Source organism: Squalius cephalus (assembly GCF_949319135.1).
Source record: "Squalius cephalus genome assembly, chromosome: 15".
Classification (NCBI taxonomy): domain Eukaryota; kingdom Metazoa; phylum Chordata; class Actinopteri; order Cypriniformes; family Leuciscidae; genus Squalius; species Squalius cephalus.
In genome coordinates this window covers 14,682,965-14,710,285 of record NC_137136.1, presented here as the reverse complement: position 1 = coordinate 14,710,285, position 27,321 = coordinate 14,682,965, and the positions used below count along the sequence as shown (strand labels likewise).

Here is a 27,321-nt window from a genome sequence, read left to right as displayed (position 1 = left end):
CCAATTTGAGCCTAATGAATCTTGACATCGTCATCCTGGATTATGACCAAACAGCGATTTTGTTGTTTTGTTTAGTTTGTTTGTTTTGGCCGGGCAGAACTGCTTCTGAAATCTATAATGAGTCTGTCATTATGGGTCTATCATATATCTTACTATCTCTCTCTAAAGTGTGCATTCAAAATGCCTTTTTCAGAGAACGCGTTCCGTTAATCGAGAGCAATGACCCTTTTCGCTTTCCATAGTTACTTAGCTGGTGTCATGTCTGCTCCCTTGCTGAACGCGTGCTAGCGATTATTGCTAATTTACTTATTTTTGTGGTACGAGCCTAAAATTAGTGGTAGTGTTTACAGTTCTTTGACCGATTGAAATATTACACTGTATTAACGCATATTTAATATTGCCTAATCTGTTTACATTTTCAGATTCTGAGAAGTTGTTCTGGAAATGGCAGAAATGGTCAAAGAAAAGAGTACAGGACTAAAATTCGCGGAGGAGCAGCTTCTGCGACACGGATGGGAAAAAGGTGAATTCAGAACAGATTTTAGGGCTTTTTTGGCATATCCATGTAATGACACCTGACTGATGTATAATGTTTGGACTGTTGTGTTGTAGGTAAAGGTCTGGGAAGATCAGAGAATGGCATCTCAGAGGCTATTAAAGTCAAAATTAAATATGGTAAAGGAGGGGTGAGTGAGAGATTTATTCTTATGTTTTTTTTGTTTGTTTGTTTGTTTGTTTGTTTTTGAAAATTACAATGAAGCATTGTGGGTAGTTGACAACATGGGCATAAAGTTTATCATGAACTGGCTATATATATATATATATATATATATATATATATATGTGTGTTTGTTAACAATAATTATGATTATGGTGCTCTATCCTTACCATCTGGTATATCATCCTAACCCACACTTTAGCTCTTGCAGTTTACAATCTCTTAAATGCAAGTTTTTTTAATATGAGATTATATAATAATATTGTATAATTATACAGTAGTTAGAATCTACATGTATAATAATTATACAGAAATTAGACATGCTGTCAAAAACAGTTGTAGATAAAGTATAGCATATCTTACTGCAGGTCACGTAAACTACCCTTGTGGTTTTAGGTTATCTTTTTTAATTCTCTAGCTGTTGTAGCCCTTATGTTTGTATTTATATTTGATCATTTGTCTTCAGATGGGCCATAAGGAAGGTGAGCAGTTCAGTTTTCACTGGTGGGACCATGTTTTTAACAAAGCCTCATCCAGTCTGGTTGTGGAAACAGCGCAGGTAAATAATATATAAAAAAAACTCAATAAAAGAAAATGATAGCAGTGAATGAGGGCATGTTTTAGTCATCTGATGCTGTCATTGTGGTTTAGGCTGGTGTGGTGGTGAAGAAGTCAGACGACAGCAGTGATGGATTGATCTCTAACAAAAAGCCACGCAAGGCTCAGCAAGCCAAGTCCATGCTCTATGGATGCTTTGTCAAGGTGCAAAACCATAAACGGCACACACGATCAATATATTTTCACAATACCACAAGCATTTATGGAGCGATAATTGAGTATTTGGATTGTGTAATTGTTTTAAAGTCATCTTTCTCCATTCTCAGTCAGCTACACTGCTGTCAGGTGAGCAGCCAGAAAAGACCTCTGATTCAGATGATAGCAGCAGTTCTGAAGATGAGGACCAGAAACTGGACCTTTCCACCACTACCAAGTATGAGCTGCCAGTAGAACAAAATCATGATTTGTGACGCATTCCTTTAAAAATACTTTTGCATTAAATACTTTAAAGGGGGGGTGAAATGCTATTTCATGCATACTGAGTTTTTTACACTGTTAAAGAGTTGGATTCCCATGCTAAACATGGACAAAGTTTAAAAAATTAAATTGTACGTTTGAAGGAGTACTTCTGTGCCAAAAATTGTCCTTCCGGTTTGTCATAAGTTTCGGAAAGTTTTTTTCGAGTATGGGTCTTCGTGACGTCAGCTTGGGCGGAATTTCCTTATATGGGTCCTTAAGGGCACTTCTCCATGAATAGCGCGCGCGCACTCGTAGACCAGAGCGAGAGAGCGAAAGCAGTACCTCATCAAAGCGCTTTGCTCGGCTTTAGGAAAGTCAGTGTCACCAAAGAAGTGGGTTTTTGGTTGCCAGGGCAAGACAACCCTGCACAGATTCCCAAAGATTCCCAGCGTTAAGGGACCAGTGGATGGAGTTTGTTTTTTCAGAGCATCAAGGGAGTTGTGTAAAGACTGTTTGTTCCCTGCATTTCGACGATGATTGTTTTATAAACAAAGCCCAGATCGACGGATTTGCAGATCGTCTAATGCTTAAGGATCGAGCAGTCACAATGATAAAGGTTCGCGGTCGTGCGTTGGAACCGCAGGCGGTGAGTAAAACTGTTGAACAAATGTCTCTGTGTGTTGTTAGCTCGACGGGTAAGCACAGCTTTAGCTCTGCCCACACGGCCCGCCTTCAGCCGCTCGTTTTTTTCCGGAAAGACTCGGTACAGCCTATCTTTCTTTTATAAATATAATAAAACTAAAGACTTTTTGGAGATATGAAGGATGCAATACTACTCTATAGGTACTCAAGATTAACAGGAGATTGAGTGAAAATGAGCATTTCACCCCCCCCTTTAATTTCTGTGATATATTATAATTATATATAATATTCTGCTGCACGAAGCATGTCCTTTCAGATGTTTCTGTATGTGGCATTTAGAGGCACTGAAGATCCATTTAAAATGTCCCACAATGGTACTGGGTAGATTTCAAGATCATTTATGCTTTCAGCCGGCTCAATTGTCTTGGTTTTGTCTGTCTGTTTCAAGGCTATCTGACGCAGATCTGCTAAAAGCTTGTGGAGGACGAACAGCACACAAGTAAGCTCTGATCTCATAAAGTTTACACTGATGCATCCACAGTATCCTTACAATAATTTGTTAGTCAAACCAATATAAATAATACAAGAACTCGTAGCATTGCCCCACATTTGAGCAGGACACACAAGTCATAAGAATCATAGATAGCGTAACAGTGTCAGTGTTATCGTGGTATTATTTATCTACTAATATTTTGAATTAGCTTTTTTTCATATTTTCAGTTTTTATTTAAATTTTAGTAATGTTGATATGTGCTTTTTTCATTTTTATTAGTTTTTTTTTTTTTTTTTTTTTTCAGGTTATTTTAGTAATTCATCTTAACCTAATTTTGCCTTGGTAACTGTTAATTAATATTATGTTTTTCATCAAATATTTATATTTTATTTAAATCTTTAAAAAAAATTTTAGTGTAGTTTTAGTGTTAGTAAACAATGACACTGTCAGATATGTTGGTTTCTATACGTTAGGGCTGCACGATTCTGGATAAATGTAGAATCATGTTTGTTTGTTTGTTTTTTTTAAACAAAGATTGTGATTCTCCCAAAATTCTGAACAGACAACTAAATAAAACATGTAATTTACTAGATGTTCTGACAACATTTCTGCAGTCTGTTTAAAATGTTTGATGATTTATTAAAAAAAAAAGTTTGAATGAATTTTGAAGGAACTTTTATCCAATGATTCACTCATATATACTTGAATTGTTTCATGAACGAATCTCTTGAATTAATGATTCAATGACAAATAATTTTTTTACTAGTCACCTGTCGCCACCTGGTGGCGTAGCGATGTAATCGATTCAATCATTTTTTGAAGTGCCACATTTTTAAAAGGTGATTTGCTCTTTTTTTGTCTCATCTGTAGACATCAGTGTTTATATCCTAGCTATAAACTTTTATCCTAGTACTTCTGTGATTATATGAATATTTGTAACACAGAAATAACAATACTTTATGGTTGTAAAGAGAGTTGAAGCTGTGTCATGCCTATACATAACTGCTTTTTGTGGGTCAGCAGAGGCTGCACAAACACAAATTTAAATGTTCTGGTGTGATTTTGTCTCAGATTTAATAGACGCAAGCGAATCGTTGGGAATTTAGGAATGAGATGGGTGTTTGAACCGAGATCGCGACCTTTTAACAATTAACCGTACAGCTCTAATATATGTGTTTATTTGTTTGTTTGTGTGAATAGAGGAGCCAGACATGGACTTAATATGAGTGCCAAACTGGCTCGGCTTGAGCAGCAGGAGCAGGAGTTCTTGAACAAGTATGGTAAGAAGAACCACACTGCTGAAACATCCACAAGCAGCACAGATTGTCTAAACCCTGCGGGACATCCAGATATTAAAGAGAAAACAAAACGCAAGAAGTCAAAAAGGCAGGATGGACTTTCAGAGAATAATATCCATGAAGATAAGATGACAACACAGGTCCTTGTTTCAAGTAATGACACTGAGGACAGCAAACCCAAAAAGAGGAAAGACTCTGATATTATCACAGATGTTGAGCCAAAGAAGAAGAGAAAGAAAAATCACAAAGAAAAAGAAGCACCTGAGGATGGTCTTAATGGAGAATGCAGCGTAGACGTGAATGAAGCGTTCGCACCCGCATCAGAGGAACGAGACACACACCTGCCGATGGATGACAGCATTCACAAGAAGAAGAAAAAGAAGAAACGGTCCAAGGTAGTTGCTGAGACAGCTGGCACAGATGAGATCAGTGAGGATTCCACAGACGCACACCGCAAACAACCACAGGAGGGCAGTATTGAGCATCAACAAGCCTCTGACAGTGTCTCGAAGAAGAAAAAGAAATCCGTCACGGTCCTCTATGAAACCTCTCCATCCGCAGATGTGGAAAACTCAACTAGTGTGATGACAGTGACAGAGGACACTGGCAATGAAGCACAGATAACAGAAGGACAGGAGAACAACAAGAAGAGGAACAAGAAAAAGAAACGAAGCAAAAAGGAGCAGGAGGAGGTGGTAGAGAATGTTCAATGTGAGGAGTCTTCTGTGCCAAAGAAAAAAAAGAGCAAAAAGTGAACGCACAAACACACTACAAACACAAGGGTGGCAGTTGATGATCAGAATCTGTGCTGCTGAAACACAAGGATCAATTCTCTAGCAGCTGTTAAGTTTCAGACTATTAGTTGTGAGACGTGTGTTTGTTACACAGCACTCATATTTATTTTTATAAATCATGATCAAACTTTTAAGCTTGAGACCAACAGGGTGACATGAAATAAGCTTTTTACTGGTCTGATTTGTAATACATTTGTATTATGCATAATTACATAGAATATTATTCACAGTGATAAAAATTGTGATTATATGAATTGTTTTAAAAATAGCGTGGCATGATGTGTGTGGATGAAGTGGGGTTTTTTCACTCACTAAAGCTAGGGTGCAATAAGATGTCATTAATCCAGCTGAAATGTCAGTCTGTCAGTACCTTGAAACATTGCTAACAAATCAAACTGAACTGGAAAATAAAATGATTTCTGAGATAGTTGTCTTTTGCATTGACTTCTGTTCATGTTGAGGGGTCACTGTGGTTTCGTTGGGCTTGAAGGAAGGTTGGCCATGTTAAAACTTCCACTTCGCAGATCCATCTGCTTTTCATGTAACAGTGTTCTGCTTTCCAGCTTCTCAGTGGGCTTTCGCTGGGCATTGACAAAACACAGTACGTGTATCCTTCATAGGGCCTATTGATCCAGAATCTGAAAGGGAAATATGGAAAGCGTCAGGTAATTGCTTTTGAATTTTTAATAGCTTTTTTATGATTTATCAAAAGGAAACTGTTTTGAAATAAATTCCTTTTAAAATGTATTATTTACATTAATAATAAAATACATAAAAAATAAATGAAGTTTACTTAATAGTTTGAAAAATCAAAAGCTCTTCTGTTGCCTTTTTCTAAACTCACCCTTTCTCAAGCTGAGCGCCATTGGTCCAGGTCCAGACCCAAACATTTCCCCTTTTTTCAGAGAGTCCAATCCAGTAGCCGTGATGTATATCATAATAAAATTCAGTATGCTGATTGATGAATTCCTTAATTTGCATAATACAATAAGATAAATACAATGCTATAATCATACAGAAATCATTCATATTTACATTCTTTTTCAGTGCTGTTGATCACAATGGTCTCATGTTTAAGAGCTTAAGCTATGCCTAATGTACATGTTTACAGTATATACTTTGGTGCACTTTTCACTGTTAACAGTTCTTTGAAGAACTTTCCAGTTCAAGTTTGATTTGTTAGCTGTAGAAATGGTGTACAACACTGCAAATCTTTTTTTAATTTGTTTGATCATAAAGCTTTGGAAAGAGAGAAAAAACTATTATTTTGTTTTATATACCTGTTCACCCACGCTGTCTATTATGGCCAGCTTAGCTCCGTATTTCTCGCAGTATTTTTGACTCTCTGTCCATGTACCCCAGCTATTACTATTTCCTTTATGGAAATAGTAACAGCTGGAGCCATTTTGAATCCAGTTTTGAGGGCAGGATGTACACTGGACCCCTGTGATGGAGAATAGCTCAGATTAGCTGGATAAAACAAACAAATATTACACATCAGACTCCAGATTCAGTAAAACAGCTTACCATTCTCAGTGAACTGACAGTATTTATCCCCTGAAAAGCTGCTTTTATGAATTATGAAGTCCAGTGTGTTGTTCATCTGTTGACCCTGTGTCACCAGCCTTGCTCTCTCTTGCTCCAGCACTTCCTTCTCTGCCAGTAACTGCTGGTTGGCGGCTCTCTCTTTAGTGTACTGGGCCTGTATGAAGAGATTTACTCTGGTTGAGATATGCTTCGGGCTCTGCATTTTGTTTAGCAGATGTGGGCAATTTCTGAGTATTTCAGTATTTTATGTTGTTTCAGGCTTCACTCTTACCAGAATATTGTTGTGTTTAGACATGTGAATGTAGTCTGCAAAGCGGATGAACAAAAAAGGCAAACTGTTAGTAAAATCTACAGTACTTGTAGACAATTTTTCAACTGCAATGCAATGTTTCTATGATATTTTAGTCATTATGCCATATTTAATTCTAATTGACCCCATTGGCTCATATTGACCTCATCAGTTTTGTAAGAAAGAATGAAATTATGCAACTGATTTACAACAGCAGGACACATGTACTTTCCTCCTGGTTATTTTTGAGGTTACGACAATGACTTCTTCAAGGTTCCCCTTTTTTATTTTAGTTCTAGTTCTAAACAAATACGCTTATGGCAGTTTCACAAACCTGGCTTAAAGAGATAGTTCACTTTGAAATTAAATTTTGGTATGTTTTAGCTTACCTCAAGGGCATCCAAGATGTAGGTTTCTTTGTTTCCGCAGTAGTTTAAACTTTTATATATTTAGGTCAAACCGTTCTTATCTGTCAGTCGTATAATGCAGGTCTATGGTCACTATCTGAAAGAGCATTCACAGAGAAGTCCAAATTAAACAATTCCCCATCGTAAGTACACATTGATGGCCTAAGACACGAAACGAGCGGTTTGTGTGAGAAAACGAACAGTATTTATATCGGTTTTACCTCTACACAATCACGTCCAAGTGATCTGAGGGCGCGCGTGCTTCCTGGTGTGCATGTTCTGGCTTAGTCTGCGCAAGCGCCGGAAAGTGTACAAGAGGTAAAAACGATATAAATACTGTTTGTTTTCTCACACAAACCGCTCGTTTCGTGTCTTAGGCCATCAATGTGTACTTACGATGGGGAATTGTTTAATTTGGACTTCTCTGTGCATGCTCTTTCAGATAGTGACCATAGACCTGCATTATACGACTGACAGACAAGAACGGTTTGACCTAAAAATATCAAAATTGAAACTACTGCGGAAACAAAGACACCTACATCTAGTTACATCAAATTTAATTTCAAAGTGAACTATACCTTTAAACCTAGTCCCAGACTAAACTGCATGTTTGAGCTGTTTTAACTGAAAGCAACTTGCACTGACATATCTTAAAATATGTCATTGCCATTGTTTTGTCTCAAGGTGCACACACACCTGTAATATTGTTTTCTAAGCCACGTGTAAAAGCTACTTAAATGCCCTAATTGACCTAAGGCCTAATCCTGGCTTAATCTAAACCCTGTCTGTGAGATCAGACCTGTTAAGGTCTTTGAGCTTTCTTGCACAGGGTTGGAACTAAACTGAAATGTCGACATCCAAAAGTCAGATAGAATGGTATGTTTGGTATTGTGTGTATGAATGAAACAGTGCTAATGCTTACAGAAAATGCTGACAGCTGTTAATGCAGCGAGCAGGAGGAAACAAAGCAGCCCCAGAAACACTGAAGCTCCTCTATACACCGGAGAGATTGGGGTGGAAGCTCCTTTTTCTGTACCAGAATGAGAAAAGTTTGAGTCCAAGAGTGCGAGCATATGACAGTACATTTTTTAAAATATGAATGGGAATATACTTTACTCATAAGAATTTCTAGGGTTGCCAATAATAATTATTGTGGCCAATCTGTTTTGGAGAAAAACTTTTATTTTATAATGAGAAAAGTGTGGTATTGGTACGATTTTTTATGGTTTTAAAAGAAGTCTCTTCTGCTCACCAAAAAAAAAAAAAAAATTCTATTTGAATATATTTAATAAAAATAATGTTTTCCTGTGATGCAAAGCTGAATTTTCAGCATCATTACTCCGGTTTTCAGTGTCACATGATCCTTCAGAAATGCTGATTTGTTGCTCAAAAAACATTCATTATTATTATCAATGTTGAAAACAGAAAACAGACAATTTCATTTATTTGAAATATAATCTTTTGTAACATTATACATTTCTTTACTGTAACTTTTGATCAATTTAATGCATCCTTAATGAATAAAAGTATTGATTTATTTTACCCCCCCCCCCCCAAAAAAAAATCTTGCTGACCCCAAACCTTTGAACATTAAGCTTTCTATTTCAGATAAATGCTCTTCTTTTGAACTTTCCATTCATCAAAGAATCGTATGAATTTTTTTTTTTTTTACATAACTTTACAATTGATAAAAATAATAATAAACGTTTCTTGAGCAGCAAATCAGAATATTAGAATGATTTCTGACGGATCATGTGACACTGAAGACTGGAGTAATGATGCTGAAAATTCAGGTTTGCCATCACAGGAATAAATTACATTTTAAAGTATATTAACACCGAAAACAGTTATTTTAAATTGTAATAATATTTGACAATATTACTGTTTTTTGTTTGTTTGTATTTTTAATATATATATATATATTTTTTATTTTATATATATATATATATATATATATATATATATATATATAGTTATAGTTATAGTTATTGTAAATATATAAAAATATTATAGTTAAAAACATAAAAAAACTATTAGAAAACTGTGATATACTGCAACAGTTTATATCAGTTTTGTATAAATATATATTTTTTGTGGGGGAATGATCTCTAACCTGGAGTTTCAATATGTGAAGTCGATTGTTTTCTTTTCACCTCTGCATACAGTACAGGCTCCTCTGACTTTCGCACTAATCAGACAAGCATTAATTCACTCATATTCTGATCATCCAAAAAGAGAACAACTACTCTTAAAAGTATTCCAGTAAACAGGGGGAAAGTTGTTACCACAATGGTTAAATGTAAAAAAAAAAAAAAAAAAAAATTAATTAATAAAATAAAAAAAACCATCTGAACATACCTTTAGATTTCTCTTTGTCAAATGGCTTGAATATAACTGATGAATAGCATAACTCGTCTTCCATTGCACCTGCTCACCTTCACAATCTACTCCTCGATCAGGACACAGTGCTTTAAGGCAGAAAACAGCAGTATGATAAATCTGTCAGCCAGACTGCACAGAGAAGTATATGATGTTCAGAATTAGGAAATAACAGAAACGGTGTGTGGTTTGAGTTGTCAGAGGAAGTTTGGTATATTATTATAATGGCATCACTTTCACTATGCAAAAATGTGAGTTAGAGTTCAGTAAGTACAAAATGCCTAACCAGACTTTATTCAAGATGAGATACTAACCAATTTTATGTAACTTGTTGAGATTCAAACATTTCAGTGGAAATCGGTTTCTGTCTTGGACAAAACATTTAAATTTAAATGGCAATGGAATTTTGTCTGGTCATGTGAATTTTAGTGGTATTCATTTACATTTGAAAATTGTTTTTGTTTATAACTCAATAATGAATTATTTTACATGAAGCACACCGTTGTGTTTTAAACTATTAAACAATTATTCAATTAATCTCAGGGTTGCCTTTTTAAAGGAATTTATTCTGTCAGAAATGTCATGAATTTTGCGCATGTTTTGAGGTTAATCTTTTACAAATGTCTAAACTATAAATTTACACTGTCAAAATCCAGCTTGCCAAAAGTTCCTCTAACAAATGTAAATAAGTAGCTTGAACTTTTTTAATCAGTTTATTGATCAAGAGTACTCTAACCATATTTCTAACAAAAGTTGCTTTGATGACCTTAATTAGATGCTCAAATATGTGTTCAAAACTGGTCCAAAATGCATGTTGTCCCAACTTATCAAATTGAGTCATCTGAAAAAGTTTACAATGTTGTGCAAGTCCTCAGCAGGCATTCCAGCATGAATAAAATATGTTAGTTAGCTGTCATATGGTTCAGACAGATTTCATCACTGTGTTTGAGATTTGTGTGTAGAGGCATATGTGCATCTCAAAGCTGTTGGATTTAATTTATAATGACAGGGTAACGTGTCTGCCACTAGTTTTAAGAAGCAAATATTGCTTATTTCATGTTGGCTTTGAAAATAAAATGTAAACATGAAAGAATGAGGATTGTATCTTTAGTTGAAAATATTTTTTTAAATCAAAAGAATGTCTGTTAAATGGTGCCCCACAACTGTTTAGTTACAAACATTCTTCAAAATATCTTCCTTTGAAATTGATACAGTTGAGGGTGAGTAAATGATGACAGAATTTTCATTTTTGGTTGAACTATCCCTTTAAGATGCAAAAAAGGACTACTTTGGTCTGATGTATTGTGATCATTTTGCCACAAGAGGGGGCAGCAAATGAATGATCATATCTGAAACTACAAGATTTATAGGTATTGTTCAGCAAAATAAAAATTCTGTCATTATTTACCTTCATGCTGACAGTCTTAGTCATCATTCATTTTCATTGTATGGAAAAAAAAAGATGCACTGCATGTTGACTCAGATTATCAAGTCTCTATAACATCTCTTTTTTGCGTTCCACAGGAGAAAGAAAGTTGTACTGGTTTGGATGTAATCCAGCAGTGGGAGAGTTAACTCCTCAAATTACATCACTGCTTTTGCACATTCTGTCCATCCACCCCTCCTCCTCTATTCCTTCACCCTCCCCCTTCTCATTGTCTATGAAAGGAGGGTCTTACCCTCCCCTGTCCATTCAGCCGCTGGGCACTGGGACTGTGGTCCAGACCTCACCCTCGAGCCTGTCATTAGAATCACTTAGCAGCCACAAAGACCTGCATCCCTTCACAGCCTCTGTGCACAGTTCTAGTGTGATTTAACACTTTACCCCACTCTGAGATGGAGCTTCTGGGTGTCCGACAGCCCTTCACACATTTTCAGGAGGAAAAGTACCAGATGCTGGAGCTGAACCAGCGTCTCGAATCGTACTTGGGCCGTGTGAAGCTTCTGGAGGAGGAGAACAAGCTACTGCGAGATGAGATCCACACTCTCAAGAGCAGCAGGGACCCACCAGGCCAGCGCAAAGCTCAAGAGGAGGCTCTCAGCCAGGCCAGGAGGATGATGGAGGAGGCCTGGAGGAAGAAAGACCATGTGAAGCTGGAAGTGGAGAACTTGATGGAGGATATGGAGATGGTGAGTATTCAAAGGCAGAAGGCGAAGACCACACAGGCTGAAGCACAGAGAAAACTCATGGAGAGCAAGAAGGAGCTGGAAGAGGAGCGTAGGGCTCAGATTTGGCTTAGAGAGAAGGTTGGACAACTTGAGAAAGACCTCTTGCTACAGATGCAAGTCCACCAGGAGAACATGGAAACCTTACAGGCATCTCTGAAACAGACAAAGCCAGTCCTAATTGCCCCACAGCACACTCAAACTACCAGCATCCCAGACCTGGGACAGGAGTACAGCCACAGAGCAGCTCAAGCCTGGCAGGAGGCAACCAGCAACTATCAGAGACAGCTTGGACGTCTGGAGGAAAGTCTGAACCAGGCCAAAGCTAACATGGCAAAGATTCACCAGGAGAAGAGAGAGAAACAGCATCAGGTTCAGCATCTGGCCAAGGAGCTTGAAAGTACGAAGACTAAGAGAGAGATGCTGGAGAAACATGTAGTGCAGCAGAGAGAAGAACAGATGCGGGAGCTTCAACATCTTCAGGTAAGAAGAGAAATTTATGGACTTTGTTGCTTAACCAGTTCAACTTCTGTCATCATTTACTCACCCTCATATAGTTCAAATCTGTCAAGATATTTTGAAGAATGTTTTTGTTCATACAATTTAAGTCTAAACAACACTAAACTACGCTTTCACTGTTTGAACAAAAATCATTAAGACATTTTTTAAAAAATATCTTCTTTTGTGTTCCACCGAAGATAGAAGGTCATACAGGTTTGGAACAGTATAGCTGAGCCATCTGATTTTATATGGGTTTCTTTAACAACATGATATTAATGATGCCATTTTCCACAATCTCTTCACTTTAATCAGATTTTTAAGAAAATATGTCTCATGACTTTGTGCAGGCTCAAGTAGATGCTCTGGAGTTGGAGAAAGACAGCCTGGGGCAGCAGATAGACAGCATGATGGTGGACAGACAAAATCTGCTGCAGGTGAAGATGTCTCTTGGACTGGAGGTGGCCACATACAGGTACATGTCAATGTCATCCAGATCATCATCAACACCAAAACACACAACCTTCCCTTATTATTATCATCTTAAGAACCATCTTTACATGAAGTAAAATATGCATGTAGCTTTTGAAAAGAAGTCCCACTTCCTCCCTAATGGGATGCCAGAGTGGAAAGCCTCTCCTATGCACTGTGGGATTTGTAGTTTATGGAGGCCCAACTAATATGATCATGCATCAGTGGCTCTAAAAAGCATTTGAGGCACCCTGAGAGGGGTAACTTTAGATCAGTCAATCCAAATAGACCCTCTCCATTTCCCACCCGGCACTGACCCTGATCCATCTGCTTGGAGGAGGGGCAGGGAAACAGGGGGGTGGGTAATTCATTCAAAAACATCCTTCAGATCGGTCCGATTTATGTCTGTTGAGGGCGGCCAGAAATACATTTTGACAGCATTTTAGCTGTTGCTCATTTTATGGTCCTCCATTTAATGAAGGTGTGTTGCATTACATGCAGATACTTTGGAAGGATGGGGATGGGTTTTAAATATTAGAAATATGTACAGAGAAATGTATACATTAGTTTTTTATTGTATATTATTACAATATGTTGTGCAAATCTCCCAAAAGACTTTAAGAGACATGTTTGTTTTTACATATGAATACATTTAAGATCCACATTTGTTTGATGCTTTTGTTGCAGGATCACCTGTTACACTGACAGTGTGCTTTACATTTAGTAAAGTCCAACCCTTGCAATTGTTTAATGCTGCGTGCAGGAGGTAAATGAATCGATGCATGAGTGAATCCTGCAGATGGGCTGACAATGACAAATCTGACATACTATTTGCATAACAAAGGAAGAAGGCACAGGACTGCAGCTCAAGAACATGACTCCATCTCATTTAGCCCACCCCTCACATTAAAGAAAGTGCTGTTCTGTTGCTTCTTTCCAGAGCTTTGCTGGACAGCGAGGGCCTGAGAATCGACAGACCAACAACAAACAAGACCAACTCTGCTGTGTTTTTAGGTAATTTTTTTTTTTTTTTTTTTATAAATGAATTTTTTTTCTTCAATAATGAGGGCTATTTGAGCAATGGTCAATTGAAATGAAAAAAAAAAATAGTCATTTAAAAAAATGTTTTAAGTATAACGACTGGTTACACAATATACTATATACTACAGTGAATAAAATTCAGCCTATACAAATTTTGGATTTTGGAACACAGATCCCGTCTCTCTAAATATTGCTGTGCTTTGGGCTGTTTAAATGATTAGTACTGATTGCATAGTGGGGTATCTGTTGAAGCCAGTAAAACTAGCTTCCTGTGTTAGTCCCATAGGTCACTGTAACAGATGGCTCCACTTTCCAGTAATGCAGGCCTGGAAAAGCATAATGAAGATCAATACCTCTCCATTACGACTCACTCACAGTTCAGGACTAGTGTGTAGTCTGATAACTCCCCTGAGAGGCAGATCAAGGGTCTATGTCTGTTTCAGACTATCTCCATCCATCTGGAGCTTTATCTGTTCCAGTCAACCACACTTGTTTCAGTAGCATCATAGTTATCAGGGGATGGGACATAATAGGGGCATGAGCCACTCTGTTGTATTTCTGCTCATGTTTGATGAATGAATAGTAGTGCTCAATGCGCTTCGACTACAGATTCATGACTAAAATACTTTGACGGTGCTTCCTGTAATAATATTATTAAATAATATGAACAGATACAACTGTTGATAATAATTAGTAAATGTTGAAATTAACATTAAGATTTTTAAGTGCTTTAAAAGTATTTTTCATTGTTAGTTCACGTTAACTAATGCAGTTAACTAATGTTAACAAATGGAACCTTATTGTTGTTGTAAAACATTAAATTAAGAACATTTGGGATTCAGAAAATATATATGATGATCTGTCAAAGGTAGACTTAATCAAATAGTCTTCTTAAAGAGCTTGTTCCCTGTCTATGTGACAAAGCCTGTCTCACCATCTTCTTGTTTCTTGTTACAGATGCAATCTCAAAGCCCATTGGGACCCACCAAACCTTACAGACCAATGCTGCTTCCTGCCATTTCAGCAATACTGTGTCTACAAGTCACAGATCAATCACCTCCTCTAGCACTCTGCTGACCAGTGCGACTCCGTCATGGACTCAAGGGACTCCACAGAGAACACCAACCAAAACCTCAGTGCCTGAAAAGACAGCGGTTCAAATCTCAGAGGAGTCTAAGAAAGCTGCCGAGGAGTCTGTGGATTATTTACAGCGAGAGAATGTATGTGAAGACATGGCTATCGCATCAACTCTCTCCAAAACAACTGCAGAACCAGAACCACAGTTCAAGCCAGAAGATATCAAGGAGGAGGACGAACCAAAACAGTTCCAGAAAGCTCAGATGGTTGAGTCTAAAACTGATGAATCTGCATTGATAAGTGTGTCAGCTGACCAACCAAGTAGCTTGTCCCAAACGCCAGAGACAGAAAGCTGGGCCGGTCCATTCACAGATCCTGCAGGAGTTTCAGAAGAAGGGAAGGATGAGGAAGTGTCTGTCGAAATGGCCCGGATCTCACACGCACCTAAGGTTACTTGGGAAGAAAATAAAACCGTGGCAGAGGATGAAAAAGAGGATGCCTCTGAGATGGATGTAAGATCAGAGAACATTAGTGAAAGCTATGCAGTTGCATATGGAGATACAGATGATAATGATACATTAACATCCAGCCATATCAGTCCAAACTCCAATATACTGGCTTCATCGTTCCTCAAGCAAGGAGCTTTGCATGATTTTAGCTATCAGGAAGAAGCAAATGAAGATCTGATGAGGGTAGATGAACAGGACATTGTGAGCAATATTAGCGAGGAAGTGACAGAGCAAATGAACAGTGAAACTGAGGCAGAGATTGATTCAATCAATGAGTGGGATAGACAGGAAGAAATTGAACCAGAGAATGAGATGAATGTGACAAGCCCTAAGTCTGAGGTAGAGGAAGAGGGTGAAATGAGCATTGGAACTGAACTGAAGAATAAAACAGAAGATGAAAATGTGACTGAAAGAGAAGAAGAAGAGATAGAAGTGATTGAGAGAGACAGTTCTGTACAGGATGGAGGTGTAGATTCTCCCAAGAACATTGATCATCAGGAGAGTATAGAGAAGACTGTACTGCCAGCTGAAGCCCATTCAGTTCAGACAGTAAATGATGGCTGTCCTTTACCTGAGGAATCTGAGTTACCTGAGAACCAAGGTGATGATGACGACGACTCCCCAAACATATCAGCCTCATGGAGAACTGATCCTGGTGAGTGTGACAGCTATAGTCAGGAGAACACGCTAGCAGACCCTCGGCCCTTGATCCAGTATAAGAGCGATGAGGAAACAGATGGGAATGTGCAAGCCTCACACCTCATTGGTGAGACCAGCGACAGCGAGGACGAGAAGGAAAGAGTGGACGGAGGCCATTTGAATGAAAGCGCCTCAAAACGCTTCAACACTATGGAGGATCTCACAGAAGAACCAGACATGGACGTCATTGGAGAGATGATGACAGAAGACGTTGTTTCTAAAGATGCACTAGATGATGATAGGGCATGCATGATGCTACAGAGTGGCTCTGAAGTCCATGAAAGTTTGGATTTGGAGAAAGAAAGGCCAAGAATTGAGCCCAGGGGAAACCCGAAAGAAGATACTGATGATGATATTAGAGAGATGAGGAGAGATGAAGATCATGATGTCAAGGTTTATGAGCAAAATGAGAATCCACAACTGACTGAAAACCAGCATATACACACTGAACAGCTTGAGTATGAAACAGTCCATTCATATGAAAGTCAAGAACATGTCGACGTAGACCATCCACCCTCATTTTCCGAAACATCTCAGGTCGAACAGCTTGAAAGCTCATTTGAAACTTCACCAACTCTGACCATGTTCCAAGATGCAGCTACAACCAAAGAACCAGAAAATCTTCTGGATGTTTCCATGCACACCAACATAGATCTGATGGACAGTCATTCTTTGGAAAGCGAGATAAACAGTCAGCCAAATATCATGACATCAGACATGCCAAACTCTGACCAGGAAGAGTGCAATAGCTCAGAAGATGAATCTCCAAATGCCAGCCAGTGCTTTCAGAATACAAGCCTTTCAGCAGCTGCTACTCTCACTGAGCAGCCATTAACCTTTACTAATGGAGTCTTTAAGGCTGATTCTGTCTCTGTCAACAACGATGTGCCTGAAGAAGTGCTCAGCAAGGAGAAGAGCACTGAAGAAGCTAAAGCCTCTCAGATTTATGACTGGGACAATTCTAACATCTGGGGCAAAAGCATGAGTATTCCAGAAGCAGCAAATATGGATGAAAATGCAGGCGTTTTCCCGGTGAATGAGATTGAGAATTTGGGAAGTCCAAACAAAATGCCAAGTGTAGCGGAAAATATCTTTGGAAAATTTGAGGAACATCAGAGGATGACAGAAGAGAGCTTTTCTGAAAAAGTGATGCCTGTGATGGACTTTGAGAGCAACAATTCAGGAGAGGAGGAGGAATTTCAGTCAAAGGAAAAGAAAAGTGAGATTCATAGCTTATTCAGCACTAGTTTGAAGGAGGATTTCTGGAGCAAAGGGAAAGTTGAGATGGCAGCTACCTATAACACTGCCAAGAATGTAGACTTCAACCAGGCCATGGTCTTTGGAGAGGAGTGGAAAGATATGGAGGGAATGCCAGCAGCAAATGGAAATCCTACAGAAGAGATGGACATCCTCAAAGGCCGGGATGAGAAACGTAAAGATGAACAGCCAAAGCGAGGCGAGATGGTCCCGTCTGATGACTCTGTTGATGAAGGGGATTCCTGGTCCTCTGGTGATGAGTAACAGCTTTGTCCAATGATGTTTTAGACCATGTAAGACTAAACCAAAAACATAAAAAAGTAGTGATGCCATATAAATAGATGAACAGCAACATTAAACACGAAGTGCACAAAAAACACCTTCATGCATTCACAGAAATTAAACAAGATTGCAGAGCGTAGTGTGTATAATGGTACAATGTGATTTCTGTAATGCGAGTCAACAGCCTGGCATAATGTACCAGCTGTCCTCTCAGGATAAAAAGTGTTGTACTCCATGACAGCCGCGGGCAGAGAGGATTCTTGAAGACTTACTATGAAGCCTTACTTCATCTTTGTTGTTTCTGCACTAATCAGACCAGCTATCCAATGACCTTCATAAGTCAGTGTTAACAAATTTTGTGAATTTGCACTATTACGATGGAAAATAGATAAAACTTGTTCAAAATTCTGAAAAAAGAATAAAGACTAAAAAGTACAACAGTGAATACATTGAGTTGGTGTTTTCTTTTATCGTTATTTTTATTCGTCCAATTTTGATCAATCATTTCATGAACATATTTTCCCTCATCAACATAGACATGTAACACTTTTTATTTATTCAGATAAATGTAAATATGATTCTTAAGTTTTATTTCTCCAACCATTTCAGTTTGCAATGAATTTAGAACGCTGAATTCACTCATTACGGCAGCGAATCACACTCTGATTTGGAGCCCGGCTCTGGTAAGCACACAATACTGATCTGAGAGAAAGAGGCCACACTAGAAGAAAAAAAGAGTAAGGAACAATGAATAATAGATGACATCACCGCCTCATTTCCCTCTGTATGCATGCTGGCTCTCTGGTGCCACTGATGGGGGTGTTGGGGGACAATGACTGGACACAGTCTGCACTTTAGCCAACACCCTTTTACCAGAAGACATAGTCAGATAAAAACCTGTGGATAAATATCCTGTAGAAAAAAATAAATAAATAAATAAATAAATAAATATAATAATAATAATAATAATAATAATAATAATAATAATAAATATATATATATATATATATATATATATATATATATATATATATATATATATATATATATATATATATAAATAAAATAAAAATAATTCTCCAAAAGGTTCAAGCTTCTATTTTTGGACCAAATCAAACAGCTAGTCTGATGACCCACACATACAAATACTCAAAGCAGGATTTACAGGGTCTTTTGAGAGCTTAAACAAAAGTGAGGCAGGGCAACAGCTGGGTGGTCAGATGCTTCAACACCTGCTTCCTGTGTAAGATGATGCCACACAATCACGCCTGATGCAACAGCAAGCAACTCTATTACTAACCCATTGAACTGAAGATCTGATCCTGTTGAAATGACAGAGGTTATTTCAATCTGATCTCGACCTCATTCACAAGTGTAGGAGCTATTTGAGTGAATGACCACAGAATCCCGAGACCACAGTGCTTCAAATAAATCTCGATAAACCCCAAATGTGTTCAGGGGCAGAGTGACATTCAGCTCTCTCTGCTCCCTTTACCATCTGCCGCTGTTATTGATTGCTATTGATTATCAATGCCAGATACTGAGTGACTGATTATTTTTCAAATTAGACAGGACCCAACATTCATCATCTTTCTTTTAACTTTCACAATCTAATGCAAATGTGTAACAAACCAGCTAACGTCATCAAACCATGGCTATTACGTAATGTTCATGCTGTTTCTTTCTCAAAAATGTCCTTTTCCTGGAGAATGATGTCATTAAAAAACTTTGGTTAGGTCAGTGAATAGTACAAAACAGGATGTAACGTGACAAGTGATATTGAAGACACAGGAAATTACACCAATTACAGCTAAAAAGCATTAAACATTTTTGAGGAGGAAAGGAAAATCATTAAGAAAAAAACTGGAAATGCTCTTAATAAAATAAAAAAATAAAAAATTCATGTTGGAAGTAGTAGAACTAATAAAATTATGTAAAATTTACCCATGTTCATGTTCTTTATTGTGATGTGATAAAACCGTAACACTTTACAATAAGGTTTCATTAGTTAGTTAACAAACTAACAATGAACAACTCTTCAACAGCATTTATTAATCTTAGTTAATGTTAATCTCAGCATTTACTAATACATTTTTTAAGATTAAAAGTGCATCTGTTAACATTAGTTAATGCACTGTGAACTAACATGACATTTTTTATTAATAACATTAACAAAGGTTAATAAATGCTGTAAAAATATATTGCTTAATTTTAATGTTAGTTAATGCATTAACTAATGTTAACAAATGAGATCTTATTGTAAAGTGTTACCAATAAAACAAATCTGAACAATATGATTAATTACCATGTTTAGAAATTGTGAGTTTAATATTTTCTGTTCATTTACTAATTTAAGACATGTAAATGCAAATGAATTGCATAACAAGAATGACCCATATACAATTATGAAGAAGAAAAATAATAATTTAAAACTGAAACCTAAATTTATATATATCAAGAGACAAAACACATTTAATTTATCCCACTGCCTGAAGGAAGAGATTCCCAGCAAAAGACAAAGATATTGATTGAACATCTGTGGAATATTTCCCTTTGGAGTGGACTTTGATCTTTTTATGCTCAAACAGCAACATTACAGACTAACTAAAGTTGAAAAAGCATAATCAAACCCCTTTAAGGATGGCAGGGGTGTTTGTAGGATGAAATGATCCTTGTGTCTCAGCGCATTAGGAAAAATAGGTCAACTTTGTCATCCAGACAAACAATAAGTGGGGAGTGGACCTGTTACAAACAGAAGCTCAATGGTTGCACCAGACGGGCAAACTGACAAACTCAGCTGACACAGAGCTCAGATGAACAGAATGTCATTAAGGAATGGTCTGCATTCAATGCCCCCACCACCAAAAGACACATGCACAAGACACTCACACTCAAAGTCATGCCATTGTGGCTGAATCATCATGATCTGTTGCTAAACAACAACAGACACGATGTCTCTGAGGAAAAAACATTCTTAGCTACATATTCACATCACAGCGGTCTTTCTGCCTCAGTTGGGTTAACTGGGTTAAAATAAAGACCTGGACTTCTTCTGAACAAGATTATAAAATTAATTTGAGGAAGAAACATTACAACTGGTTGTTTCAAATTTACAATTTTAGTAGCTACAAGCAGAATAGCTACTTATCAGATAAGCGAAAGGCTGACATCTTGTGGCCAGATATGAAAATCACTTGAAAGTTAATGCTGCAACACTTAGAAAGATTTAATCGGAAAGATCATATAATAAAAAGCCTTACTGTCCTCTAGAGTATCAAACAAAGTAGGATATTATATATAGTGTGTATATATATATATATATATATATATATATATATATATATATATATATATATATATATATATATATATATATATATATATATATATATATATATATATATACAGGTGCTGGTCATATAATTAGAATATCATCAAAAAGTTGATTTATTTCAGTAATTCCTTTAAAAAAGTGAAACTTGTATATTATATAGACTCATTACATGCAAAGTGAGATATCTCAAGCCTTTATTTGTTATAATTTTGATGATTATGGCTTACAGCTTGTGAAAACCACAAAATCAAAATCTCAGAAAATTAGAATATTACATGAAATCACACAGTAATTACACAGTAATCCCATGGTCATTGAACCAGGTTTTGGTTATTTTGGCAGTGTGGGCAGGTGCAAATCCTGCTGGAAAATGAAGTCAGCATCTCCATAAAGCTTGTCTGCTGGAGGAAGCATGAAGTGCTCTGGAAATGTCCTGGTGGACGGCTGCGTTGAGTGGACAGCACAGTGGACCAACACCAGCCGATGACATGGCTCCCCAAACCAACACAGACTGTGGAAACTTCACACTGGACTTCAAGCATCTTGGATTGTGTGTCTCTCCATTCTTCCTCCAGACTCTGGGACCTTGGTTTCCAAATGAGATGCAAAATTTGCTCTCATCAGAAAAGAGGACTTTGGTCCACTGTGCTTTATTAAATCCAGAGTCAACGCAGCCGTCTACCAGGACATGTTCAGAGCACTTCATGCTTCCTTCATTTTCCAGCAGGATTTGCACCTGCCCACACTGCCAAAATAACCAAAACCTGGTTCAATGACCATGGTATTACTGTGTAATTACTGTGTGATTTCATGTAATATTCAAATTTTCTGAGATTTTGATTTTGTGGTTTTCATAAGCTGTAAGCCATAATCATCAAAATTATAACAAATAAAGGCTTGAGATATCTCACTTTGCATGTAATGAGTCTATATAATATACAAGTTTCACTTTTTTAACGGAATTACTGAAATAAATCAACTTTTTGATGATATTCTAATTTTATGACCAGCACCTGTATATGTGGGGTCAATAAGTTAAGATGTATTAATATTTATTTTCAGCAAGGATGCATTAAATTGGTTTAAAGTAAAGACCTTTAACATTGATAAAAATGTGACTATTTCAAATAAATGCTATTTGTTTGAACTTTCTATTAATCAATTTACACATATTAAGCAGCACAACTGTTAAACTGACAAGAAATATTTCTTGAGCACCAAATCAACTACTTATTACAACTACTTATTACTTACTACAATATTGTTGTTGTTACTGTATTTCTGATCAAATAAATACAGCCTCGGTGAGAATATATGTATATTTGCAAATATTGCTGATTACTTTATCATTACAAATCATTTTCCAAATTTGAAAGTTACTTTAGATAATAGCATCTGCTAAATGAACATGCAAATAGAAGTCTAATGAGTGCACTGACAACAGAACAAAGCAACCCACACAGAAACTTGTAATACAGACAGACTCATACTTGTGTGTAGGTCAACTTGTCTATTTAATATATAAAATACAATAAAACATACGCAAAAGGGGAGGGTCATAAAGGACAATGGATACTTTGGTACAATAACAAACACTCTTTTGTAAAAGCAGTATAGAATTTGTAATAACATATCAGTGCATACTTTGTTTATGAAAATATACACAAACTGTATATCATTCTCCGAAAACAACATATTTTTTTTCCTTTTTTTTTTTTACAACAAAACTCAAAGCAGACTAGCCGAACACAATATATTAGCTATAATTTTTCTTTTTTAAACTTTTTTCTTCAATTTCTATTCTAGTTTTGTGTGTTGTATATTCTTATTGAAATTACATTTCAGTTTATTTATAATATGACTCATTCTTTGCTTGTCTGACGCCCATGCATTGTGTCTGATCAGAATAAATTAAATGTGTGGATGTCCCACCTTAACTATGTGTAGATACTATAGTACAATTGACTAAAAATTGCAGCATTGAACTGGTCATTCTATCGAACCTGTTTTATCGCTTCCCTCAATTAGCAATAAGTACTAATATTACTACAACGGTTTTGTTTTACTTAATAAATCGTGCAATATTAGTAACACCCCTTTGAAGAACAAAAAAAGAAAAAGAAAACAACAAAAAATTAAAACGAAAATATATTTATATAATATTCATATATAATAAAATAAAATAAAACAGGATGTCTAACCTACACAAAACAAAAAAACAAACAAAAAAAAAAACAAAAAAATAAAAACCGTCTTTCTAAATGTATCATTATTATTACCATCTGTGACGATGATCATAATGGTAATGATAATCATCGTAACAATTATATTAAAAACAGACAATAAAACTGTCACCAGCACAAATTAACACGAGAAAAAGTATGTGAGAATCTCTAGACATCATACAAAGGGAATACAGGGACCAAAGTGAACTATTCACCGGACGATTGTCTTTTCTTTGATTACTCAGATTCCTAATTTTATCACGAGGTCTTCAAGAGAGCTTTTCGAACGTCGTCTTAGCCTTGAAATCAACCATCCCGGGCGCATCGGCCTCGAGGATCAGGCTGTCACCTTATAAACGTACATAGAAATCACTGCATTTGTTCAAAGCTCAGGACACAACAGTCTTTAAGTCAACGGGTGCGCTGCAGAAGCCTCGCTCTGCTATGATGCAGTTCTAGAAAACATCCGCCCAGTAGCTCTAGGACCTCAGTCGAAGGGGTACGAACGCACGTCTGTGATGAGTCCGAACGAACGCTTACTCTCACCGCCTCCCGGTACTGCATCCATCGTGTGTGTGAGTGTGTGTGTGTGTGTGTGTGTGTGTGTGTGGAATCTGGTTTAACAAAAGGTGGGCCACCTGTTGAGGTGAAATGAAATGGCTTCTGTCATCCTCTGTGAGTGAACGAGTGGAGGAAAGGAGAGAAAGAGAAGATACGAGAGGATGGAAGGAGAGGTAGAGAAGCCAATGACGGACAGGTGAGTCTCACCTTAACCTTACTAACACTTAAAGTCATAGTTTCAGAGGGGAATACAACATATCTGAAATCATTTTAAACCCCATTTCCCTTCAGCACGCGTCATTTTTCAAAACTCGTCACGGAAACGTCCTTCATCTTTGTCACTTAGAGAATACACTAATGCACAGAAAACGATTTGTGTACATAATTGTCACATCTGCAACACGTGTAAAGCCTAATCTAGATTTCAGTACAACATTCTTTTTTTATTTGTTGTCTTTTTTTCTTCATTTCTTTCTTTTTTTTTTTTTTACAAAACGTGACATTTTTCTTCTATTATTGTTCACGGTTAAACACGTGAAGTGCAATATAAGCCAAAAAACGAAACAAAAACGAAACGTCCTTCCCTGAATGCTTTTAAACGTCTTATAGGTGAAAGGAGACTGCGTTCCCTTCCGAGCCGTCAGGGAATCGCTCTGTTGGGAGATAGATGTGTGAAAATGACAGATAATCAGAGTGGACTGAACGTGTAAATGATAATGCGAGGAAATTCCTCACTTGTGTGTCTGAAGGTGTGCGAGCGGATAAGGGGGAACGATTTTAAAGTGCACGCCATCAGGATAAAAACGACGGAAAAGAGTCACGCATTAAAAACAGTCAAATCCTCCTTCATCTGCCTCTCCACCTTGATAACTTATAACACGGTACAGTTTATTTACAGGTAGAGGTTGACAGAGACGGTTCCACTGAGATTACAGCGCTGTTTCAGAAAGACCCAGCAGAATATATGTGAACATACATCGCTATGTACAATCTCAACGCTTCTCACACACACAGCGCTACACACAACCTCCATCTCTTTCTTAGCTGACCTAGCTGAGATGCGTGTTTGCCACCAACTCTTTTTGCTATACATAAACCTGGTACTGAAACACTGAGAAATTTTGTATATACATGATCTCAAACATCTAAAAACCCGGCATCCTGAGTTAAACAACTCAGACTTTTTTGACCACATGGAATCTTACAAACAATAATAAAGCATACCCGTCCCATAAAGTTAACTAATTAATCTCTGAATTACACAGCCAGACAAAACAATAAATATAGCATAATGTGGCAGACCGCTGCTCTCGTAAACGCAGCCACACACTGCAGGCCGATACGAACATGTCCGTTTCCTGCACGCCTGGATCTCATTAGTACAGATAGATCTACATTTCCATCACCGACACTACGTTTACGGTTCACGCGTACGCAGAAAATTGAGGATGCGGAGCGGCGTCCGCGCTTCGACCCCCGCCGATAGACACGCGCATCTGGTGCGCAAGCGAGGGGACTGGTGTGAGGTTATGATACAACGAAAGATGGGTGTTTTTTTGGCTGAATTGTGTTTAGCAATTGAATGAATGAGCACCTCCGTCTCACAGCTGACACACACACACACACACACACACACACACACACCACACCACACCACACACCAAGCAAACTATGCTAATTTTTGCGCAGTTAGAAAAACAAAGATAAAGATTTTATGCTAAAGTTGTTGCAACAGGAACAGGGGCGATTCTAAAGGCAGCTGCTCAAGCAGATAGTCAAAAAAACAGGAAAAGCAAGAGAGAAAGAGTCAGTCGAGAAGATAAATGGCAAATACAACCATTCATACAAAAACAAAACAAAACAAAAGAGAAATAGGTACAAAAAAATAGAGATCGACAGGCTTGTCTATGCAACATAAGCAGTTGTTATGGCGTTTTGACAGAGCAGTGCCGCTGAACTCCGATCAGGTCGACGGTAAGGCCTGTGAAAGTTGATCTGAGATCCGGACGGCCTCTCTGAGCAGGGGCGAGGGATATCAGAGATGCGACCAAAAGCCCTTCCGCCTTGTACATCTCTTCAGTCTCGTATACGTGAACACGTTTACACCTGGATTGGCAACTGTGTGTGTGTGAAGATCTAGTGCGTGTGTGATCATATATGCATATTTTATATAAATATATACACACACACCAGTAAATATGAGTGTGTCTGAGAGTGAGACAAGAGTGAGAGAGACAGGAAGAGAGAGAGACAGAGAGACAGGCGCATGCATGTGTCTAAGTGCGGACTGAGATTGGCTGCTGAAAGCAGGTGCCACTAGGGGTGTGTTTGTCGATGTCGGTGTGTGTGTGTGTGTATGTGCTGGTAAGAGAGCAGCTCTCTCGCACTCTCCTTCAGCGTTTATGTGACCCAGGTGTCCAGTCTCATGCGTTTCACATTGGCTGACTCCTGCTGCTCCGCTTGGGACGATTGCTCTCCGGAAGCTCGGAGGAGACCCAGGCCGGCCGAGTTGAAATCGGGAGGGCGCGGCTGCCCACCGTCATCTCGGTCGCTTCCCTCATAAGAGCTGCCGTTACTGCTGATGCTGTCGACCGGAGAGCGGCCGGTGGGCTCCAAACGCTGCGTCCCACTGTGATACTGGGTCACAGTTAGGCCCGATGCCCCGCCGGTGGAATTAGGGGTGCTGCGATCCCGGTTAGGAGACACCGGCTCGGATTTGATGCTGACGTGGGGGTTAGTGTTAACCGTCAGAGTAGCTCCATGAGGGATCGTTCCCACGGGCCTATGGTAGAAGGAGAAAGAGAAGAAGAATCAACATCACTAATAAAGAGGGGACACCTGATGTCTTACAAAAACATACATTTTAAATACGACAAACGGCAACGTTACCCACAACTTTATCATGTTTTGCACTACCTTTGTACAGCCACATTTTAGTATACAAAAAATAATAGTACAATAAAGCAGCTATAAAATGCACAGAAGCCAGACAAGTTCTCTCTGTCACGTAACTCCTGCTAGCCATGCAGTCACAACTTGATCAGCCTCCGTTCACACATCACAACATGCCACATACACTCAACTGCAGTGAGTGTGTTTGTTTATGTGTGTGTAATTAGGCTGCAGCCAAACCTATGTATTTACAGTAGTGTATTATTTATGTTGGGATTACTCAAAGCTATTTCAGTGGTTTTCCAGGAGAGGAGAGGAGAGGAGAGGAGAGGAGAGGAGAGGAGAGGAGAGGAGACGAGACGAGACGAGAGGAAAATGAACAGAAAAGGAGGAAAGGAATTGGAAATGGAAGGAAAAAGGAAACAACAGGAAAAGAAAATTAAAGGAAAAGTGGAAAAGAAAAGTAAGTCAAAAGGAAAGGAAACAAAAGGGCAAAGAAAGAAAAAATGAAATGGAAACTAAAAGGAAAAAGAAAAGGAAGTGAAAAGGAAGAGGAAAGGAAAATATGGGAAAAGGACAGGATATAGTGGAATAGGAAAGGAAACGGCATGGAAGAGGAAATTAAATGAAAAAGAAAATAAGAAGAGTAATCGAAATAGTAAAGAAAATGGAAAAGGAGGGAAGCGATGGGATGGGAATGGAAGGGAAAATGAAAATAAGAAAA

At 37.9% G+C, this 27,321-nt stretch overlaps 4 protein-coding genes across 27 annotated transcripts in view; 2 read left to right on the top strand and 2 right to left on the bottom strand.

Moving 5' to 3' along the window:
• Nucleotides 1-238: 238 nt before the first annotated feature.
• Nucleotides 239-5,386, top strand: gpatch4 (G patch domain containing 4). Of its 2 annotated transcripts, none has more exons than XM_079894028.1 (8): nucleotides 239-317; nucleotides 423-523; nucleotides 613-686; nucleotides 1,185-1,277; nucleotides 1,370-1,480; nucleotides 1,603-1,709; nucleotides 2,826-2,876; nucleotides 4,071-5,386. In XM_079894028.1, exons 2-8 carry the CDS (start codon nucleotides 445-447, stop codon nucleotides 4,921-4,923), a joined length of 1,368 nt encoding a protein of 455 aa, XP_079750154.1. In that variant the 5' UTR covers nucleotides 239-317; nucleotides 423-444; the 3' UTR covers nucleotides 4,924-5,386. The 2 variants fall into 2 exon arrangements, with proteins under 2 accessions (XP_079750154.1, XP_079750155.1); XM_079894029.1 differs by having other exon boundaries at nucleotides 269-337.
• On the bottom strand, nucleotides 5,292-9,708 carry LOC307172026 (C-type lectin domain family 12 member A-like). Of its 3 annotated transcripts, none has more exons than XM_079894032.1 (8): nucleotides 9,565-9,708; nucleotides 9,320-9,394; nucleotides 8,129-8,230; nucleotides 6,782-6,816; nucleotides 6,490-6,664; nucleotides 6,243-6,406; nucleotides 5,807-5,931; nucleotides 5,293-5,600 (listed from the first exon to the last, which is right to left on the bottom strand). In XM_079894032.1, exons 1-8 carry the CDS (start codon nucleotides 9,626-9,628, stop codon nucleotides 5,414-5,416), a joined length of 927 nt encoding a protein of 308 aa, XP_079750158.1. In that variant the 5' UTR covers nucleotides 9,629-9,708; the 3' UTR covers nucleotides 5,293-5,413. The 3 variants fall into 3 exon arrangements, with proteins under 3 accessions (XP_079750159.1, XP_079750158.1, XP_079750157.1); XM_079894031.1 differs by having other exon boundaries at nucleotides 5,378-5,600; nucleotides 8,129-8,236; XM_079894033.1 differs by lacking the exon at nucleotides 8,129-8,230 and having other exon boundaries at nucleotides 5,292-5,600.
• A 1,568-nt stretch (nucleotides 9,709-11,276) lies between these two features.
• nes (nestin) lies at nucleotides 11,277-18,028 on the top strand. Its single transcript, XM_079893920.1, has 4 exons — nucleotides 11,277-12,234; nucleotides 12,600-12,724; nucleotides 13,661-13,734; nucleotides 14,719-18,028. The coding sequence occupies exons 1-4, from the start codon at nucleotides 11,422-11,424 to the stop codon at nucleotides 17,565-17,567; spliced, it is 3,861 nt and encodes a 1,286-aa protein (XP_079750046.1). The 5' UTR covers nucleotides 11,277-11,421; the 3' UTR covers nucleotides 17,568-18,028.
• A 4,381-nt stretch (nucleotides 18,029-22,409) lies between these two features.
• The window catches only part of mef2d (myocyte enhancer factor 2d), a 54,613-nt gene continuing 49,701 nt past the window's right edge, over nucleotides 22,410-27,321 (bottom strand). For all 21 annotated transcript variants that reach the window (XM_079895616.1, XM_079895603.1, XM_079895608.1 and 18 more), the window contains one exon: nucleotides 22,410-26,487. In XM_079895616.1, the coding sequence (XP_079751742.1) occupies nucleotides 26,106-26,487 (382 nt within the window). In that variant the 3' untranslated portion in view covers nucleotides 22,410-26,105. The remainder of the gene's footprint in view (nucleotides 26,488-27,321) is intronic.